The sequence below is a fragment of the Myiozetetes cayanensis genome, unplaced genomic scaffold, assembly GCF_022539395.1.
Source record: "Myiozetetes cayanensis isolate MyiCay16 unplaced genomic scaffold, myiCay2020 scf16, whole genome shotgun sequence".
Taxonomy (NCBI): domain Eukaryota; kingdom Metazoa; phylum Chordata; class Aves; order Passeriformes; family Tyrannidae; genus Myiozetetes; species Myiozetetes cayanensis.
Window position 1 is genome coordinate 5348017 of NW_026087270.1, and position 17136 is coordinate 5365152.

The following is a 17136-nucleotide window of genomic DNA, read 5'->3' on the forward strand; positions in this document are numbered from 1 at the left end:
ATACATGGTGTGAGCTTAGAAAACTCACTTAACCTTGACCACATCTCAATTCCCATTCTTAATTAAAGCAGCTAAGAACAGGGAAAAATGAAGATTCAAATCAGATTTTTGTCTCAGGTGATAATAATTTTGGTATACTCTTATTAAAATTTCCAAAGTGTTGAATACTCTAGAATCTAGTCCCAGTTAGGAAGATCTCTCTGTAGAAAAATGAAAAACACAGAAAGAGAAACAGTATATAGCAATGACTGCTTAATTGACTGTAGTATACTTGTACCTCTCCATGGTGGAAAACATTTACATGCAAGGAATTTTAATCATAATAATACTTATGCGTTTTACTAATAATATCTGTGGAGAAATTAAATTTTAAAGATGTAGCAATGTAAAAATACTTAAATCCACTTTTTCTCCAGGAGCTTGACAAATACATTTATGTTGAAGTTCCAGCTCCCACACACTTTCTGCACATTATTGTGATGGTACAGATTGAATTGCTGTGGGAAGACAATGTGAATGTCTCCAAGCTGGGACACAGGAAGCAATGTCCTTGCCCTATTACAGGGAGTTGCTATCTGGGAAGCTCAGAGTGTTGTAGAAAGTAACGTCCAACCCCACCCACGTGAGGTGTTTCAAGCTAGAGACAAACATGGCATTTCATTGACCCAGTAAAGGCACTAGAAATTTCCATATAAAGATTTGGTTATGGGGAATTTTGGAGCTCCTTCTCACTCACTAAATTTAGTGATCCCCCATCCTCCAGTTGTGATATTTGATTGGAGTAGAAGCCCTGGTATTAACATGAAAAAAGCAGGGAGAAAGGAACAGAGAGCGCTTTTGGCATTGATGGGTTTGTGCAGTTTGTAATTTACTGCAAATTCTAAGTCCCAAATTGGAACCTGTGCTGCATGCTTTTCTAATGAGTTCTGCTAATGAGGGAGGGCTTTACCATATAGTTCCTGGATCCCTTTAATGTCATCCTGGGAGAGTCGGAAGTTCTTGGTGTAGGTGTAGATGGGGGCCATAAGAGCTCCAGGATCTTCAGAGTGCTCTAATCCCATGGCATGGCCAAATTCATGGGCAGCAACCAAGAAGAGACTGTATCCTGTATAACACAGTAAGATAGTGTTAGCTGTATTCACGTAAATAGAATTGTATCACACAGATTATTCAGAGTCTTACAATTTTATTTTCCTGGCTGCCCATCAAAAAAATCTCTCAATAGTAAGTGTAATAATTAGTATTTAAAGCCTGCAATGGTGAATGCCACACATATTTCCAGTAATTACATTTCCTTGGAGAGATTTTAAAACCTTTTTTGTAGATGATATTTGCTGCTGTTTCCCATGCAAGTGACTCTGACCACTGTCTTAATACTTCTGTAAAAAAAAGGAGTGTAGCAAATAACATCAAACTTTTTTTTTAAGCATCGAAGAATTAAACTTGCAACCTAAATATGAAATCTTTCTTTAACCATGAAATGGCTTGTAAGTGATAAACAGATGTATAAGTCTGAATCAGTACTGATGTACCAAGTATCGTTAGGTTAAAAATAATAATTATCTTTTATTAATTATTCCCAAACAGTACCTGAAATTTGGCATTTTTTCTTCCTAAAATAAAAACCTGAACCCAACATTTATTTGTAAATATGGAAAAAACCTTTTGCCAAACTTAATTTTACCCATGTTAGAAATAAGGACAAATATTAACCAAAATAATGCCACCATATAAACTTTATACTGTCTCATTTTTTAAACGTGTTTTTCATCCTTGGTGATACCAGTCACAAATGTATTGACTTTTTAGATTTAGCATTTGTTCCTGTTTTGACCAATATCATTGTATAATTATTGCATACTAGTGAAATAGTGGCTTTTAGCCTTGGAAGGAAAAATTGATGGGGAGAAAAATATCCATCTATTTATTTATTTATTTGGTTGGTTTATATTTTGGAAAGACACTTCATCATTATAACCTTAGAAAATCTGTTTATTTCACGCGGGTGAGCTCTGGGACTGGCTCTTTAGCTGCACTCTCACGTTTAAATGCAGGGGTTTGTCTGGGATTTTGGGTTGGGGAGGAGGGGTGATGCCACCACTGTGGTTGCTGCTCGGTTGCGGTTTGCTGCTCTGACAAACTGCATTACCTTGGTCCGGACAAAAGCCCCACTTGCGGTCGTCGTCGTAGCTGCTGGTGGAAGCGCACCAGAGCTTGCCATCGTTGCGCCCTGCACTCGTACAGGAGTCATATTTGTTCCCAAGGAAGATGAAGGGGAATACACAAGGAGATCCCTCTGAATTTCCGCCAACTGTTGACATGGCTGTGGAAAACAACAGGAAAAGGCGGTGAGAAGGGAATCCCTTGTGTGTCTTCTCTTACACTACACACTAAAACCAGAAAGCAAGCAGGAAAACTGCAGTCCTTTGAAGAATATGAAGAGTGAGATTAAAAGTAATATTTGAAAATTGTCTGACGGAGAATGAAAGTGTCTAAGCACTGTGATTGCAATGAACTTGTCAATAGTTTTGGTGGCAGTAAAAGCAAGCCCCAGACTCATGTTCACAGCTCTGAGACAGCAGCAGCTAGCAGTGTATTGTGGAAGGTGATTGACTGACAAGTATCTTTTGATGGTCTTTGCTATTGATATTTTAAAAGGTGTGTTAGATAGGTGGAAGGTAGGATTAGTGTCACAAAGAGCTATGGAGTGGCCACCTGGCTAGTGGGCCTCCCACTGATGAATAAGCTTTCTATATCGCGACAGCAGAGTACATTTTAAAACCATATGATTTTAAACATTTTCTAGAGGAAAGGATATATTAAATGTGGATAACTTTTTTTTAACCAGTATTTTTGCAAAAACAACTTGAAAATTTTTCCCATAACTGTGTTCTCATCTATGTAGCATATGACAGTAAGAGATAAGAAATAACATTTTTATATGGATGTGCAAGTTTTTGTGGAGGGAAGAGGGTGTAACTATATGTAAAATAACAGTTTAAAGTAGGTATCATAAAGAGGATATGAAAAGAATATAAAACTCCTTTAAATTAATTTACACTCCTAACTGGCAATTACAATTCCTTTCAAATTATGGTCTATCTTCTGGGAAGGTCCATGAGAGCAATAGGAAGCTGGTTGTGACCCTAATTATTTAATAATATTTATTTATCTTTCATTATGACATATTAGTAAGCTTTAAAGTAAAAAAAAATCACAGCTACCTGAAGCAATAGCCTTTTGTGCTGAAAAAAAAATAAAGCTTAAACTAAATGTATTTTTTGGTTCCAGTGATAGAGACTGTGTTACCTAGGATTTTGAATACACTGATTCCAGATATATTGGCTTCTTTTGTCTGTTGAAAAATCCTTTAGAATTTTCTCTTTCTAATTGTGCAGCACATTATAATGAATTTGATCCTTTCTTTTTATTATTATTTTAAACTGTAATGGAAAATTGAAGTGCTACACCTGGTTATCAAAGGTAACAGGAAGCCAAATACCAGAGCATCAAATTTCTCCTGCAAATAGTCAGGCCATTTTCAAAAGACTTCAAAAAAATCAAAAAGCAGGATGCATATGGGTTGGAATGTAGCTTCAGGGGGCTACAGGGTGACTGCAGCTTCCTCTTGGCTCTGTTAAAAACCAGAGACTTTAGAACTGCCATAGCTAACTTAGTCTCAATGCTTATGGCTCTAATCTGTATCCTAAAATTGAACACCTGCCAAACATTACAAGGCTATAAATTAATTTTTGTTCCTTTATATGGTAAAACTCAAAAAGTACAAGAAATTGTGAAGAAAGCTGAAATCTATTTTCTTGGATAAACCATTTCACTTAGTTCTTTTGAATTGCTGAAAAGATCTATTAACACAAGCTTAACATACTAAACAGGATTTTTTTTTTTTTTCAAGTGTAAATGTATTAAGCTAAAATATTATTCATGCTTTCTTCTGTCACATGAGAATTCTCTTCCAGGGCCATTAACAAATTGTAATCTGCTTGTAATTATCCTGCAGTGGTAGCCATGTAGCCAGTTCTATGACATTTGTGTATCCCTGACAAACCTGGTGTGCTATGACATACAGATTGCTCCTGTTCCTGTGACTTCCTTGGCCACCTTTGTTGAAATTGGGTCTAACTCATCAACTTTTGTGTACTCTGGTAAAGGTGTACAAAAGGAGACTTGTTACTTAAAACAATGACAAATTAGACTGCGTTATGCAGGCAACGTTCCTCGTACCAGTCTCTGGACAGAATCCATATTTCTTATCCCTATCATAGTCTTCAGTGGTTCCACACCATCGATATCCATCTGTCCTGCCTTCTGTTGTGCACTGGTCATAGGATTGGCCTTGAAACTTAAAGGGAAATTTGCAGGGCTGTCCGTCACCGTTGCCGCCCATCGTAAAAAGTGCTGGAGGGAGAATGAGAGGAAAATGTCAACACACAAGGCTCAGCATCAACAAGGAATCACAGTGTGCCAATGGCAGTGTGTGAAGGTCCAGACAGAGTTTAGATAGGCATCATCTGTGGTGAAGTTCATGCAGTACAGTCTCACAGGTGTATAGAAAAGAATGATTGAGTGACCTCTATAAGTGAATTGGGAATGAAGAAAATTCGACCAAGCTGTTTGAATGTGGTTTTGTGCATATCCTTTGTAGTCTGCCCCATAACACAAAATTGATACTTAACATTTAGAAAGAGGATTCTGAGAAAATTACTCATGTTCCTTAATCCTCTGCTGACTCATTTAGCTTGTGTCAAAGATGTTACCTAGAATGGGAGACTTTGGACAGAGTTTCTCTAAAATGCCGGCATACAGTGAAGTTGGATAGTAACCTGTAGGCTCTTCCTCTAGGTTTGCATCTCATTTCTGAGAATCCCCCCAGCTGGGCTTAGGCACTCAATAGATAAGCAAGAGAGGACAAATAAGCTGCTCCAGCAAAGCTGAACACTGGAGGCTCCTGCTGTCTTTTGCTTGGTCAGTGTTCCTGAAAGTTGTGTATTAGTCTTATATTGTCCGTATGCACAAACCAGGACCCGTGGCTCAACTCTGAGAAGCAGAAGTCTCTTATGGATGAAAGATACAGATTAAATCGACTCAAGGATTCTGGAATTTCTTTTAGGATTTGAGTAGATTTTAGATTTCTGGAATATCTAGAGGAAGACAGATACAATCTCACATGCTGATACTAAAAAAAAATGTATGCCCAAATTGAATTCCATGAAAATACAGGTGGCTTGGAGCATCTGAGATCTTGGGAATCTGCCTGTGTCTTCTCCTGACTGCTCTATCTGTGGGAATCCACAATAGCAGGACAGTGAGTGCCATGTCCTGGTGAGGAGAAACTGTGAAGGCAGCAAATTGCTCTAGGCCTTGCACTGAACAGAGACAAAAAATCCTTCATGCAACCATGTGCTAATTCCCTTTGAGATTTAAGAATGTTTGAATTCCCAGTGTAAAACATGCATCATTTGGCCTTTTTTGAGGTGCCCAAGGGCACTTTTATCCCTCTTTCTCACCCAGTTTAAAGCTACAAATATGTATGTGGGAAGGCTTACAGGTTACTTCTAACTTTGTCATTTTTGATGACTAACCAACCTCAGTGTCTTTGTGTAGGATTTGAGGGGGTTTACCTTTGCTTAGTCAGATACATCAGTGGGAAGTGACATTACTTATGGGTGTGCTTCACTTCTTAGAGTAGCAGTAACTAAAATATTCAGACTTTTTCTGCCCTAAGGGTGACTGGGAAGGGTTCTAACAATGGGGTATTGTGACACAGATGGCTCATTTTGCCTTTTCCACTTAAACTCGTAATTGGCCACAGCATCAGGGACATGAACCAGTAAGTTACTGAAGTAAGTTCCAGTCCCACTAATGAGAGGGCTTGGAGTTTTGCAGTCCTGGCTCACATATATGAGCTCACTGAATTTCTGGTCTGCCTGAGAGGGTGTTTCTATCCTTCTGCATCCTGGGCATAGAAACAGCCACTCAGAGGTCCTGTCTCCAGGCAAAGGGAACTGCAACACACACTGTGCCTCCCCAAAAGAACAAGCAGCAAATGCTTGTGTTTATCTCAGATGCTGTACTAAGTTCAGAAAGGTGCATTAACTAGGACTGTGGTTATTGTGATTGGAGAAAGACTTTATTTTTTTTAATAAAGAAATGATAGAATTGGAGGGAAAAATTAAACTGAGTTGTTTAGATGACTCATTTACCACATGAGCTGCTTCCAGCTCTAGGTCTGGCAAACTCTGCATTTTAATAGCCTTTTTTTATGTCGGTTTACATGTGGCTAAGTTGCAAAAACCATATGGAAAGTCAGTCTCTTACTGCTTTGCATGCAGCCTTTCTGAGTCACAGTCAAAATGCAGCTTTTCTTTTTGCTTGAAGCAACATCATGTGACAGTAACAACAATGGTTTATTAAGTTTTCAATCCCCCTGCCCTCCTGCCTTAACTATAAAATTGCTATAATATAAATGGAAGTTAAAGATAGAGACTGGGTCAGTTTCCCCAAAACAAAAGCCCAACTTATGTGTAAGGGGATCTTAACGGGCCTGGCTCTTGTTTTGTCTCATAGCAAGCTCAGCAATTTAAAACTTGAAGATACATTGGTGTGAGAGCAGATTCAGACTGGGCATTACTAATCTGTGAGCTTCACTGTTAGTTCTTCCTAGAAAAATCCACCAGTTGTGATGACAGGAAACCTCAGTCTGGAAGGCTGCTAAAACCCCTGTGGCACAGGTCCAAGGTGGAGGTAGTGCAGCTTCATGAGGGTTCTGCCTGGGAGAGCAGGAGGGCAGCAGCCTCTGAGAACTGTGACTGATGGGAGGGGTCTACAGGCAGAGAACAGATTTCAGCAATGTTATATATTGGAGAACCAAAGCTGGGAGCCTAAACTGCTTTTAGTGTCAGTAGAGTTGTGTAAAGAGAGAGATTCAAGATCCCTTGATCCCATGTGGCAAAGGGGAGGTTCGGCAGCTCTGCAAAGGATTTGTGTAGTACCTTTCTGTTCTACTTCTGCTTTCACAAACCATATTTGAATCAGTTTACAAAATTAGGGTACTGATCTGGGATTAACTTTAGAAAAGGCTGGTGCAGTGCCATACCTTTAAAAATGTTTCCATGCACCATGGCTCTATAATGAGAAGAATTGAAACTAACTTCAGTGAGTTAAACACGACAGGAACAAAGACCAATAATTAGGAATGCTGCCCCCAACACAGACTCTGATGTAAATCATCCTCTATCTGAATTTATTAGCTGTGGTTTAGCAAATGGTAACTTGGAATAATGAGTGAACAATGCCACTCTGGATCTAATAAGAACCATCTGTGAATAACTGTTCATGGTTCTTGCAAAACAATTACATCAGAAACAAAAGGCTGTTCCTTCTGTTCTGTTTCAGAAACCTTGACACAAGCATATCCAGGAGCTTCACTTTCAGAACCAACTCTCCCTGACAGTGCTTCACTGCTCATGTGTTCAACCTTGTATGACTTTAGGATTTTACAAATGTATCATTTAGGGTGTGTGGATCTCCATTTGTCCAGTTACCTGTAATCTGGGCTTTGCTCTGATGGTATCTGAGTATTTGGAGTATTTTAAAGAAATAAGCCAAATTTTTCTATTTTCTGGCTGAAAGGATTAATCTGAGGAAGATAAGATTTGGGGAAAGTGGAAAATGGAGATAGCAAAGCCTCAGGACAAAAAGATTGTGAAGGTATGTGCGTATGCATACATATAGTCTGCTGAAGTAAATCTTAGGCTAAAGAAGCGACTTCTGAAAGTCATGCAACTAAATGATAACTTTTTATTTTAATTAACTGATGTCTGTTAAAAGTTCATGCTCCTGCTTGTTCATCCTCTGTAGTTGTATAAAAAGCTGTCACCATGGTAGATCCCAGCTCTAGATGTGATCTATGACAGGCAATTAGGAGTTGGGAAATTGAAGAATAATTTTTTAGCACATTAGGGATAGAAGACTGACATGTTCTACAACAGATTATCTTTGGAAACCACTAGCATCTTGATGCAGAAAATCTGTAATCTTATATTGGAAACTGTAAGGTCTTGCAAATGAGCTTGAAAAAGCCCCCAAATCTGTCAAGCAGGAATCCATTTAGTGTTTGGCTGCAATACTACAGGAGGAGTTTGGGAGACAGGGCACCTGAACTTTTTCATGTTGGGCTGTGCTTGTGCATTCCTGGGCTCACAAACCCCTGAAGATGTTTTGTTGGCTTTGCATCCTAAGCATCACTAATTTTCTTCCAGCAATCTCCCTTCTCTTTCCTTGTACAAATTGCTTGTAGCCATAACACTGTAGGTAAGTTTGGTACTATTGTTTCAAGTAGGATCAGCACAAGTCTGAAAAAAGCACCACTGCTTTCTGCTTTGTTCTCTTTCATAACTGTCTTCTTATTTGTTATGATCCAGCAGTAGTAGGCAGGAGTTTTAGTGAGCCTGTGGATCCATTGCTTGATATGTAAGGCAAAAGATGAAACATTCCCTGCTGCCCAAAGCTAACAGCAGTACAAAGGGAAATAAATGAATGTGGGAAACTGCAGTACTGGGAATGTCTGTTAATATATGTGTCAGGAACTGGCAAAGAGGAGATGGAACAAGTGGCTAAAAACACCTTACCTTCTCTACTCTTCTCACTGCTGATAAATTTGCTCAGTAGGCTACAACCAGTTATACTTAATTGCTTCTCTAAAGGTTTCCTGCTGTGTGATGTACAGGAGATGAAATTCATACTAATAAATTCTCTAAAATATTATATTTTCAAGATGTAAAGACTCATCAAGATTTTCAAGCACAGAAAAATGTGCTCCAGTTGTTTAACAGGAAACACATTGTCATAATTTCATTCGAAAGATAATAATAAACTTGTGTATAATTTTAAAAAGTGTTGGCTACATGAAGGCATTATACACTTTGTCCAATCTTTAAATGAGTGTTTCCAAATATGAAATCGTTTGCTTGTGAAACAGAGAATTCTGTTCACATTCCAAAAAGTTAGAAATTAAGTACAGTTGTAGCTTTTGTATACTCTCTTAACAGTTTTATATGGATACTGATACAGTGTTATGGTTTCTGAAAGACGTAAATTCCCGTATCTAAAGTGGGCTGTTGGCCCTGCTTCATGAGGAGGAGTCTTAAGAACTGCATTAAAAAAAACCTCCTGAAGTCTAAAACTGTGAGTGCTCTTCTGGCTAGCAATTTGCAAGGTACCGACATATAAATAAATTTGTACTGGTATAGATGTTAGCCTGAAAGTCAGTAATTTTCATTTTGAAAAACAGTGTGAGATCATTTAAAGGTGATTTGTGACAATAATAGAGTCATGTTGCTCTACAAGGTCTCTTATATAACCTGGGCCACCAGTTGGTAAAATTGCAAAGCCATGGAGGTTGGACTTAATGGGTTTCATCCTTAATGGCTCATTTATTTCAGCTACTCCTATTGCAGTAGATGCAATTTCAATTGTTTGTGGAATGGCCTGAAAGTTAGGGAGACATTTCTGTCATTTAGTGTGCTCCATCTCCAAATTCGGCTTAATCCAAAAAGGTCTTTCCTTGATGGTAAAACTCAACCTGGAGTGTCTTTGATGTATATATGGGCTGACATTGCTTCAGGCACACATTCAATATGTTTGTGTGTTCAGAGAAGGACCTTGGCTTGCTTCTTCATCAGTTACAAACTCTTCTACACTGAGGGAGAGTGAAACGAGTTTTGTCTGCTTAGAGATAACCACAAACTGTAAAGCTGTAAATTTAAATCTACCAGAAAAGAAGTGGGAAAAGTATGAGAAGTGGATGAACAAATAAGAAGGGGAAAGTCTACCAGGAAAAGAACACAGAAACATTGATTTACTTACACTCATGGGGACAGAAGCCATATTTGCCATCTGCATCAAAGTCTTTGGTTGTGGAACACCAGAGGAATCCATCGTTGCGTCCTGCATCAGTGCAGCTGTTGTATTCCTTGCCATTGAACCAGAAGGGAAATTTGCAGTATTCACCATCTGCATTTCCATACTTCACTCTAACCACTATAAAGAGAACAAATGCAGTGGTGAAATTAGCCACCAACCAATACAAAAAATACAGTTTCTGGACATCTTCTTTTCCTGGAAGATACTGATAGAGAAATGCAGTCTGAATTTCCACTTTGAAATTCAATATGCTGCTGGTCTCTCTATTGGCATGATCATCATAGCTGAAATAATAACTGGCAATTTTAAAAGAATTACACGGATATTACTCATGGTGAAGTGCTAGAATCAGCCCGGAAAAATATATATGTTGTTACCATGGCAAGGCAAAATTATAAACATGCTGTTAATACATTTAGTAATTTAGCTTCATTGGTAATATAGACTGAAATGTTCAGTATAGTTTCAAAGGTTCCAGGCAGCAGCTGAACATGAGCTCAAAGTGCCTTGTGCCTCATAAACCACTTGGGTATTTCCAGTGTGACTTGAATGAGATCTGCTGTGGCACAGGGGGACAGGGTGGAAACGCACTCAGATCCTGGGGTTTATTACAGTTTATCACATGTGGTCTTATGGCTACAGTGTTGGTGCTGTAATATATATATTAATGCATAGATAATTCACTTATCTATAGCATTTCTTTTAATGACAGTAGCTAACTGGTTGCTTGTGTCGTATTTTCACTTATATGGAAAAGAATTTCCTTCTGTCTCTGAGGCAGGGATCCAGTCCAGGTAGTACAGTTACTTACCAGTGGTTCTGCTAAAGGTAAAAGAAAGCCCAAGAGAAGGAAGATCACTATTTTGTTATTAAAGTTCAATTATTTTTTTCATGGGAGGACAGATGAGAAAACTAGAACTTGAAATGAAAGACAAACATGAGTTTTCACTCTTATTCTAAATGTTCCAAATTATTTTACAGTACAAGAATTATAATTAGTAGTATATGGTTGGGGGAAAGTTCAACCAGAAAAAACAGGTTCCAAACTACTGCTACTTGGTCTTGTTTGTCTAGTTCAGGTGATATAATCTGGACTTCAGTGGTTTCTTCTAAAAGGTGTGTGAACTGTCTGTTAAAGGTTCTTGGAGGTGATCTTAATCCACTGTTTGATGTCAATTTTGTTTCAGTCTTCAGCATGAGTGATTTATATTCCAGTTGTTTTTTAAGATACCATGAGTATGTAAAAACTTGCTCAGGTGGATGGTTCTACTTTTAACAACTGGAGCCACAGCTTAAATACGATTAAAAAGGGTATGTCAGCAGAAAAACATTGACCAGTCTGCCTCTTACAAATTATGTAAAAGGTGGTGTAGTTTGAATGCCTGAGAACTGAAACATTCAAAAATATAGTTATGGCTTTGTACTTTTACAACAGTTTGTGAAGGTTATGCAGCATCAGACCAATTGTTAATTCAGTTTGTCATGAGGCAGCAGTAGAGGAACAGAAAGGGAAATCCTACGTGACGTTTATTAAGGAATTAGATAGAATTGTTTTAGAGAACAATTTAAATCATATAAATGATTTTTCACCTCCTAATATTTGCTGACAGACAATGAAAATATTTAGTGCAGTGCCATGAAACAGCATTAAAATACAGCAGCCAGCAGGCCATATGTTCTGAAACACTAAAAAGTCTGGTACCTTGTCCCTCTCCCAGAGTCCACAGTTCATCATCATCAAAATGGGAGTCTCCTCCAATTCCTGGCCCCGGTGCAAAGGCATGAGCCAGGAGACCATCTTTGCCATCAAAGGGATAGCCATCACCATGTTCTGCAGGAGGAAGCAGACAAAATAAAGCAGTTGCTAATGACCTCAGCTCTGTCAGATTCAATGTGAATGATGATTGTCATGTGTACTTCCCTATTCTAGACAGCAGCAGAATACTCTAGTGAGGGGGTTTATTGGTTTGGGTTGTGCTGGCAAGACTGAACCAGAAGAGAAGCAGCCAGTTCTTACAAGGAACGTTAAGTGTCAGTACTGCAGTTGTCACAGCATGTTATTTTATATCTCATAAGTATTGTGGAAAGGAAAAAAAGACTGTGAAGAACAGCAAAGTGTTGTACATTATATGTATGACTGCATACACTGCTACTTCTCAGTGGAGACTGATAGGAAGCTGTAAAATAAACATTGCAGATGAGGGACATTTTCAGGTAATTTGTATCAGTGTCCAACACAGAGATTGGAAAGTAAAGGCAGATTTAATTTTGCAGGCTACTCTTTTCTTTGTGCAGGATACTCGCTCCTTCAAGCAGGAAAGCAAAGCTGACTGTGTCAGCAGTGAGCCGCTGGAAAGCTTGATCTTGCTGCTCTGAGTGCTGAAGGAGCCTATTCCTCCTCCACATCAGCCAGCCTGAGGCTCAGGCAGCTCACAGGGCAGCAGCAGGTTAAGCAGCTCTGCTGTTATTACACTGTAGGCTTTTCTTGGAAGTACACCACATGTGGGTAAGGCAGGCTGGCACGGGCATAGCCCTGGTATTCATAGCTTTCCCACCACACTGACCTGTGCATCAAAGCTGGCTGCCAGCAACTCTAGTTGCATCATTTCTGGCCTTTTGGTCTGATGTCTTGCCATTTAACAGGAGCCCTAAATACACAGGCCTGATTCTCTTCTCTGTTACACTGATTTCAGGCTGGTGTCACTCTCAATACTAGTTCAGTTCATTCATTTCAGGAGACTAGTGTCACTTGTCAAGGAGAAGATTTTAACACATGTGACATGCTTTACTCTCATTTATTTCAAAGTAGATTCTTTGCTTAAGAGAAAGGGTAAAAATCAAACAAACTTGTGGATGTCTCAGCTCCTGTGGATGTGACATGCAGTAAAGTGATAAGAATGACTGAATGTGGAAGGAGCTCTTTGCCCACAGTGTCTGAGCTGACTATAACCAGTTCTAAAAACAGCAGAAACACTTATGCCTTTATGAGACTTTTTTTTTTTTTTTGTGAACCAAGCTGGCCTGGATGAGGATCTGAAGTTCTGAGTGTACAGAATCTCTGAAGCTTTTGAGGTCAACTCATCAGTAGCTAAAGCAAAGAAAACCACCTTGAAATGAAGGCTTGTACAAAGAGCTCAGTTATTCTTTGAACTGTTCACTTCACTTCCAAAGTCTACCTCCCAAGTGATTGGCTATACAAGCATCTTCATTAATATTAAAAATTCTGTGACTGTCTAGAAGAAGTTAAAATTCTGTGTTTACATGGAAAAGCTATAAACGTTCTTTCAGAGGAAACCAAAATTAATTAAGAAGGCATGTACAATGAAAATGAATCAAGTCACCTATAATCAACTGGACTCGAACCATAATTCAGCTTATGATTCATGTTTTTAAATTCCTCAAGACCAAAGAACACATTGAAAGCCTTCATTCTGCTATCCTAAAGAATGGAAACCAGCTACAGAGTCAAAATTGAAACCCACAAATCCATTTTTAAGCCTCAATAGCCTTTACCACTATCAATGGAAAACAGCATACAGAGCTATAAATAAATGGTATGATGGCATTCCATTCTCTTCCGTGGCAGGAAGCCAGCTCGCATCATCTGAAGCTCTGTACCAATATTTCTCAGTTCCATTACTGATTTGTAAATTTAAAAATAAAGTGTTGCCCTTAGCAATTCTCTTTTGGAAAGTTAAATATAGTATAAGGATATCGTATAAATACTTCTCTCTCTCTCATGTATAAGAAAGAAAAAAAAATCTTAGTGACATTAGGTCTTAGCTTGTATAAGTCAAGTGCAAACAAGGACAAGGTTTGCCAGAAGGGCTCATGGGTGCTGCTCGTTGAGGGTGGATCATCCCAATACTGAGGATTAATGAAAGGAACAAAACCAAAAACATGTGTAGAAATAGAAAAATATACCCCATCGGCCGAAATTAATCATAATGTCAGCTTCTCCATCGTGTATTCGGTTAAATCTTAGCGGTGTGACATCACTCCAGACTTGAAAGGCTCGAGCAAAGGCATCATCTACTGTCTCAGGATCCAAATCCGGGGTATAGCCTATAATCCTTAGAGGTAAAAGAGTTAATTAACACACAAACCTACTCCTTTTGTTAGTTGTTTACGTGCTGAGTATATTCAGAGGTGAACCATTTAAGAGGTAACCCTGCTGCACATGAAATCTAAACACCTTCCTTGGGATTAGAGAGGTGTTTAGTTGTGGGTCTTATTATTTATTTTATTTTGGAATTGATATAGCAGCAAGAAGAAAATTATATATCCAGAGGCTGTGAAGCCTGCTTGGCAGCAAGCCTCGCACAAAACATTCTGGGTTTTGCATCAGCACTGAGACCAGAAAAGGAGGTTAATAACATTCTCAAAGTTTGAAGAGTGGATGGTTTTGCTCAGAAAAGCCGCCCTGCTCCCTCCTCTTTGTCACTAACTGTGTGTTGTTTCATCCCTGTTGGATGCTGACCCATTACCAGTGTGTTGGTTCTGTTGGCAGTGGGATGGATGGGGAAGTAGGAGGGAAAAGCACATGAGAGACACAGGCCTGACGTGAGACAGGGACAAACTCTTAAGTGCGTTGCTTTCTTCTTCATATGTTTTAACTGGACTTCCTTGTGCCTTATTTCATAGCCCACTGGTCTATATAGACCAGTTTCCAATTCATTTCTGCTGGGGCTGTGCATAGTGAGGGAAACTACTTTGTGCTTAAGGAGAATGAGGAAGAATCAGAGGAAGCACATAAGCAAGTGGGAGCTGCGAGGGCTACCACAGGTTTTTTTCAGTGTTTATTAGGTTAGTCACAGCCTGAGGGATGCTTTGGGTCAAAACTTGTGAGGGAGCAGCAGACTAAGACAAATCCACTGTTTGTTCTCATTGGTGCTAAAAGTTTCTTCTTGGACCACCTTAAGGTAATGACTTTTTTACTTCTGACTGCAACTAAAGGTGTGTTGGTCCCTCACTCTCTAGCTGAAGATGAAGAAATTGGAATGTGCCAAACTTATTGCAGCAGGCTTGCTTTAACTCGTGTCGCTATATATCAAACAATATGATTGATTGATTTTAAAACTAATTTGCAAATCTCCACTTTAAGGACTGCTGAATGCAGAAGAATTTGGCCTCTGCAATCAATAAGTACTGTGGTCCTCCTGGGGCATATGGGCAGATGAGATACTCCTGCTCCAGCTCCCTTAGGATACATGCTGCAGAGCAAAGAGTAAACCCCAATTCTCTTTAGTTGCAACCAGAATCGTGGAGTTGATCATGAGATGAATATTTCTGAAAAATTACAATGGTGGAGATATTTGTTAAAGCAACTCATAGATATCCAAACACAAGGGGATTCTCATTCAAGGAATCCTGTTTAGTCCTCTAAGCACCTACTCCAGTGCTAAGTGTCTTGTCTGATTGGTTCTTGAAAGCACTGTGGTTGTTTGTGAGCAGAACCCACCATCACCAGTCAGTACCTGTATGTTATATGATTCTTTTCCCATTTTGGCTTCCTTGGAAAGAAGTTGTAATTGGCTACGTCAGGGTTACCACAGCGGGGTTTCTTCATTGTCTCGATAGTATTCTGATCCAAATCTCCTGTTTCAGGCAGCCCAAAAAACTTCTGCATTTTCTTCAGAGTATCTTTCAGGACAAATAAATTGCAATTGTCTTTTGGGCACCCATAGTATTTATTCAGGTATTGCTTGGGAAAAAAAAGTACAGAACAAAGACTTAAACATTTATAAAAGAAATAGTTAATCATTACAAATAAATTCTGTAATTTGATGTTAGCTTTCCATCTGTAATTTGCAAGTTTTCTTTTCAAAATTACTATTATTAGTAACCGAGGCACCAGCAGAATCTCCTTAATTGGCACAGAGCATCCTTGATCACACAACATTGCTAATTAAGCAATCATTTCCATTATTAGCTATCACCTTTACTTAATGAATTGCTTAAACTTGCTTACAGTTTTGGATTCTGTGTAATGTTTTCTTGGAAGGATCTGGATTATTGAGAAACTTATCAAGGTATCAAAGCAGCTCCACAAATGAGACCATATTATTTACAAGTGAAAAACCCCATTGTTTATTCAAACTGGACAGAGCTGTTTGAATGTTATGTGTGTTTGCTTTTGAGTCAAACATTGCAAAGACCTGAGGAAGAAGGTCTTTGGTAATATCTCAGTTGCTTGGACACTGCAGCCAATCAATATCTGCATACATAAAACTCTGTTGAATGCTCTAGCACATTATGGCCAGACTGATGTTTCTGATAAAATCATGGTGGCAGTTCACAAAATTATCTCTCATTAAAAAAAACAGTTGTCATAAGAGGCCAAAAAGATGGGACAAATCCTATAATTTTCTTCTCTTCCCTAAAATGATACCCACCCAAGTCTCCTTGCTTTCTCTTAAGTATGAGTTCATGATATTTTACGATATTTGATGCTTAGCTGTCAAAGAAGAGCCACAGCCATGTCACAGGGCAGGTGTTCCCAAACTGCTGTGCAGGCCACCCAAATGGGAGCTTAGCACAGAGCTGAGAGATGCCCTTGCCCATGGTGCTGTTAGACAAGAAGATTGCAAGTTACTGATCTTTCTGGTAAAAATGGTCTGCAGCAGAGGAAGAAACATATTTCAGGTACTGTATCCAAAATATTAACTACAAGTAGGAAAACAATTAAATAAGGTAAAGCTGCCAAAAATATATTGGAAGTATGAGAGAGAACTTTTTCAAACTGAGGATTACAAGAAGCCTGACAAAATGACTGATCGTTTAAGTTCTTGTGCCAGAGAGTATTCCCAAGGGAAATCTTGTTTTATGTGTCTAATTAATTGCTGAAGTTCACCCAGGAGACTGGGGATAAGACCACAACATCAGCAAAATAAAGCAAAGGATATTTGATGACTGTAGTTGGTCAAGCCTGAATTTCACCACCCTCCTCACAAAGTCCAGGCGAACCTCATCTGCCCTGCATAGGAAATGGTTCAGGGCTTACTCAGAAAAGGATTTAATCAAAATGTTACACCATTTCCTTCAGAATATTCTCCGTCCACAGTGATTAAGCACAGAGGGGGTCTAGGTTTTGTGATTTCTGTAACTTATGTGGTATTTCTCCAGCTGAGACTGTGGCACTGGCAAGTAAAGGACACAGAGTGGTTTCACCTTTGCTTCCACTTAGCTGCTGTC

General features: G+C 38.9%; 1 protein-coding gene across 1 annotated transcript in view; it reads right to left on the minus strand.

Moving 5' to 3' along the window:
• MMP2 (matrix metallopeptidase 2) overlaps positions 1–17136 on the minus strand; it is a 31992-nt gene that overhangs the window by 12643 nt on the left and 2213 nt on the right. The window contains exons 2-8 of the mRNA XM_050311350.1: positions 15420–15646; positions 13867–14015; positions 11645–11773; positions 9886–10059; positions 4243–4416; positions 2150–2323; positions 950–1105 (exon numbers count right to left, since the gene is read on the minus strand). Coding sequence (XP_050167307.1) covers positions 950–1105; positions 2150–2323; positions 4243–4416; positions 9886–10059; positions 11645–11773; positions 13867–14015; positions 15420–15646 — 1183 coding nt within the window. The remainder of the gene's footprint in view (positions 1–949; positions 1106–2149; positions 2324–4242; positions 4417–9885; positions 10060–11644; positions 11774–13866; positions 14016–15419; positions 15647–17136) is intronic.